Source organism: Neltuma alba, unplaced genomic scaffold, assembly GCF_004799145.2.
Source record: "Neltuma alba isolate B1F8T4 unplaced genomic scaffold, ASM479914v2 tig00012055_pilon, whole genome shotgun sequence".
In the NCBI taxonomy this organism is placed as follows: Eukaryota; Viridiplantae; Streptophyta; class Magnoliopsida; order Fabales; family Fabaceae; genus Neltuma; species Neltuma alba.
In genome coordinates, this window is record NW_021636619.1 from 37322 (window position 1) to 42762 (window position 5441).

Sequence of the window (5441 nt, forward strand, 5' to 3'; positions counted from 1 at the left end):
TCATGAAGTATTATTTAAAAAAATTATGTTTTGAAAATTAGAGTGGACTCGGGAGACCTTGTTAGGACTTACCCGAACTTCCCGAAATCATGCTAAGACTTCGAGCTTGCTTGCACCTTGTCCGCACATGCATTGGCAAAATTGTGATAAGGTCCCAAGGAAAAAAATATAATTACTAAATATGGCTAGCAAAATTTTTCACAAAAAAAAAACTTAAGGAAGTCTCAAAAATAATATGTTCAATCAAAGATGGGAGGAAAAAGATAAAAAAATATTCTCATGATACTATTGTTTTACAATATGGGGATCTAGAAATGGTTTATGTCAAGGATAGGATCCAAGTGCTCGTATTTGAGATCCGTTCTCATCCATCATCCATGAGAGGAAATCTAAAGCATCGAATCTCATTTGAATGGTATAACTTCCAAGTTTTTAATTCTTGAATTTTAAGTGATAAACTCATTTTTAAAAAAGTGGAACCTAGAAAAGTATGTTTATTTTACATCCTACACATATTAAAATTACAAAGTATCAAATAAAATAATAAAATTCAATATAGTTTGACCATACAATTATCAGTGAACATATGTTACAAGATACATGGGCGTGTAATCCATTAGCATAATGAAAGACGCCAAAGGGGATTTCGCGTTTTCTTGAAGCGAGAATGAGAAATTAAATTCACCCTCCATGCGCATCTATATCCATTGTTTTTAATATGTTTTTTTGTGATATCTCCGAATGCTATTGGTTTCATAGTTTTTTATATCTTGGGAAGGTTGAAAAAGATATTTGTGAAACTGTTTTTAATTAGCCAAAAAGTGAGATATTAATTATGTTTTTTTTTAAATTATGCCCATTTAAAATTCAATGCCTTTTTTCCATTTTTGCTTCTTAATGTGTAATTCATAATCTAAATATGGGTAAAATTGATTTTTTTTTCAATTTTACGACAAATTAAATAACTTCACCACCTTTCATTAGTTTTAGGGTTAGTGAAGTGATTGAAAGTACCTGGAAATAAAAATCCGAGTGATAACTTGTAATGGTAAAAAGAACTTCTTATGTTCTATTCATGGTCCAAGTAATCTAAAGTTGAACCGGTAGCACCACCACATGGGCCTCTTTGACATTTCACAAGTGCAAGATAACATGTGTAGATTTATTTATAAGTTATTTTTAATATATTTTATCACAGTTAAAAAATATTTTAAACCTAATTAATTTTATCTTAAATTTTAATAACTTGCTAACTTCATTCCTATATTTAATATATACATTTTTCAAGAAAATAACAATCTCTGCATAATAATAAATGAAAGGCAAATTTAGACATTCATGTAAAAAATTTAATGATATAACTTATAAATGTATGTAAAAAAATCTACTTGCTTAAACAAGACTAGATTGGTATGTCTCAATTAGGAAGCATAAAATTGTCAGCAAAAAAATATTTACTTTTTAATAAACAAATTTGATGTCAATAACAAAAATGTATGATTGTCCATTTTAGTCATTGATGTATTTTGAAAAAAGTTCGTAAGAGAACTGAATAATTTGGACATATTTTCTATATTTTTATTGTCATAACTCGCAAACAAAGGATTCAAACTCACAACTTCATATTTAAAAATATCTTATGAGAATTGTTTAGTGTTAATTAGACTACAAAACCCCCAATAGTTACGCAGTTTCTATCAAGGACATTATTTAAGCTAATATGCACACCGTAGTCATTACAGGAGAGATCTTATATTATATTGATTATGTTACTTGGCATGATATTGCTCTTAGCGTTTCACATGAAGGTTCTTTATTCCTCTTTTTCCCCTCTAAAGTGGGTATTTGTTGATTCTTTAATTTAAAATAAGGTTTCATTTGGGTACCTTACTTTAATAAAGAGTATTTTAAGTCCTCTAAACCTAATACTAATATTTATATTCACACAAAAAAATACTAATATTAAAATTGCAAATGTTGACAAAATATTATCAAATGTCTACATATTAAGTATAATCTCTTAAAATAATAATATGAAAAATCAGTGAAAAATCTGTCTAAAAATTTTATTGGCACGAATGATTTGATATGTTTTTATACACAAAAGATACTAACATTCTGCAGAATTTCATGTGCAGGAAGCACCAGTAATAATCAAATTTAGGTCACTCTGCTAAATACTATTTTCGAACATGTACTTTTTACATATTTTCCTATAATAATAATTGGTACAAAAAGTATCATTTGAGATTGACAATGTTAGTCTTGGGAACATGAAATACTTTATAAAATTAAGAAATTAAATTGAAATCTTATATAATATTAAACTATTAAAATTCTCCTTCTATCCCCTTTATTAACAAAGAAGATTCCTTATTCATCAGGTTAATAAACTCTTAAATTTCTTCTCGTTTCTCAAAGAAAAGATCAACAAGCAGACAAGACAGGAAAATGGAATTAATCCAACATTAGTTTATTATCTAGCAAAGAACCAAAGAATAAATCATTTACATCCACACGCCAATAACAATACAAATCAATTCCCAATGAAATCAATAAAAAGTATACAACGGACGTAACATTATTATCCTATAAATAACAATTATAAAAACAAAGTTTAAATGTCAATATCAAAAGGCACACCGGTTTGAGGCAACCAAGTGTTACCAGCAAGAAGTCCAGCAACAGAAAACTGTTGTGTATCATTCTCGCTCGTCAAGACATGAAACCCAGGCCATTGAACCCTATCTTTTGTTGACGAACCAGTCCCATAGTTCATATATTCCCCAAAATAACACGTATCCTGAGCAAAATCACTATCACCCCATTGAGACCAACCCAATGGATTCACCAATCCTTCAATGTAGGTTTTCATGACAACAACTCATGCATATTGCTGCCATGGCCGACCCAAATAGGTTTCATATGATTTTATGACCGGTCTGAGATCCGGCGCGGCTCGAATGCGAGAATTGATTATTGATATTCCGGTGTTCTGAAACGGGTCACCTCGCCCTTGAGCCGTGATCATGTTTCCTTGTCCTTGTAAGGGCTTTCTCACAAGAATGGTGCAATTTTGCCAAACAATTGCAGCATTGCCCCAAATGAAATCAACTGTGCCAAAAATTCTGCAATCTCTATAGAATTGACGCTGAGCATGAGCCATTAGAGTGTCTTGATATCCTTCGATAGAGCACCGGTAGAAGACGGAGAGGTCGGAGGCTGATCGGAGTGCCACCGCTTGACCTTTCTCAGGACCGGCTGTGTTTCTAAAAGTGATGTCTCGTGCAATGAAGCGGGCACCATCTATACCTAAAATTGTGTACTTTAAAATCTAGTTAGTCATTATATACATTACCAAGAAGTCAATGAATCAGTGCATAATATGAAATCAAAGAGAAATTGATTTGTTAGTACTTAAAGTCATTTCACCTAATTTTTGGTCTAGTCTCTACATTTTCTTTCCTTTTGTTGGGTCCTTACAGTTTTCTTAATTACGGGCATTAGCCCTTGTGCTTGTAATATATTAATTAAGAATAATATCGATGATAAACTAAGAGACGTGTAAGTTGTCACAAAATATAAAACAAAATGATGGAATAAAATCTATTTATTATCAACCTAAAAAATGAAAAAAATGTATTATACTTATAATCTTTTCCTTGCATCTATATAATTTATAATCTTGTTGATTTTTAGTTCATGCACGTGCCAAAATTAATCCATATGTATCTTGAGTGCTGAGAGTCACATAATCAATTATTAATATCATTTCTCTTATAAATTAACAAATTATGAGTCTAGGATACTTATAATTGAGAAAACTATAAGGACCCAATAAAAAGCCAACAAGAATTTAGTTAAAAATGAGGTGATAGCATCCGAGGTTAGCATATTAATTTTTCTAAAAATCTACAACATGTGGCATTAGTTACCCATAACACATAATAAATAGTGTGACTTATTCCTTAAGGTGACGCTTTAAAAAGTCATATTTAATCATCTTAGTTAAGACCCATGTCAAATAAATACTCAACAAAAGAGTTGAATTTCAATTTCAGGGAAAAATCTAAAATCAGTTAAATAACTAACCTGCTGTTGCAGACATAGAGGGGGTAATTCCATCTTGGACACTTTTACTACCAGTTATAATGGTGAGTTTCATTCCATCTCCAACAATCATGAGATTTTCATTATTCTTATCAACTTGAATATTCTCTTCATAAACCCCTTTCTTCACACGTATCACAAACCTCGCCTTCACTGTTCTCTTTGATGCTGCATCAATGGCGGCTCGCACCGTCTTAAAATGTCCAGTACCATCTTGAGCCACCACAAGATTAGCCTTCAAAGAAGATGAACTCAAGCTCAAAAGCCTCCTTTCGTGCCTAGAAAACCAGCTTGGAATAAACCCAAGAGCTTTTCTCTTTGTGTTGTTATTCTCTTGCTTCAGAATCTCACCATTTACAGCCAACACATTGCTTATCATCTTCCTAACATGGTGGCTGCTCACATTATTTTGAAGCGAGAACGCTCTGACTCCGAGCTGCACCGCGCTGCTATAGCAGGTTTCGATGTTTGTGAGGGCAGTACTAAGCCATGTTTGTGCATCTAATAACGAACAAGCATAAGAATGTAAGGCTTGAAGAGTTTGGTTTAGATGAAAGACGCTGTTATCGTAGAGCCTTAAACAATCACTGAACACGTATTTCTGCGTTTGGCTCACAATTTTTGGGCCATACTCTTGTGCTTCCTTATGCATAGCTTGAGCTTGTTCCATGGCTAACTGAACCAGAATTTTCCGGAACTCGGACCGGTGGTTCGGTTTGAATCGGTTGTGATGGTGGTTCATGTGGTATTTGCATGGCTCAGGGTAAGGAGTTTGGTTGCACCACCAATCTATGGAGGAAGATGATGTTGTTGATGAAGAAGATATTGAGAAAAGTGAAGAAAATAAGGCGAGGGAGAAGAACAGCTTAACAATAATGTTCGATGCCATATGTGTTTTGATCGATGTGGTTCTTTTGTATGAGACTTTGTGTTTTCAATTAGGAATATATATACATACATACACACAGTGTTTTACATTAGATTCAAAGGCTTGATATGGAGGGAGTTTGGTTGAAGAGTGTGATGAAGGATATGTGCCGACTGAATTAATGAATTAATTAATCAATCAAGTCAACAATAACGACAGAGATACATATAATAGGAATGCCAGTTCCCAATGGAGATTTTGAAAATCTGAAAATGTTTTGCAATTAAAATTAAATAAATGTTTTTATATGCTTGATGCCAAACTTAGATATATTCTGAAATACATTTGTATTTAATGAGAAACAATCTTCAACTATTGGTGTCAAGATCTAGACATTTAATTTTACATGTCATATGAATTAATCACTATTAAGTCCAATATTATTTATGACTATAAATTTTTA

At 32.2% G+C, this 5441-nt stretch overlaps 1 protein-coding gene across 1 annotated transcript; it reads right to left on the bottom strand.

Annotated features, from left to right (window-relative positions):
* Positions 1 to 2617: 2617 nt before the first annotated feature.
* On the bottom strand, positions 2618 to 4945 carry LOC114721673 (probable pectinesterase/pectinesterase inhibitor 33). The gene is given in 2 exon segments (XM_028907523.1): positions 2618 to 3312; positions 4093 to 4945. Coding segments are annotated over 2 exon segments (1455 nt in total). The 5' UTR covers positions 4853 to 4945.
* Positions 4946 to 5441: the final 496 nt, after the last annotated feature.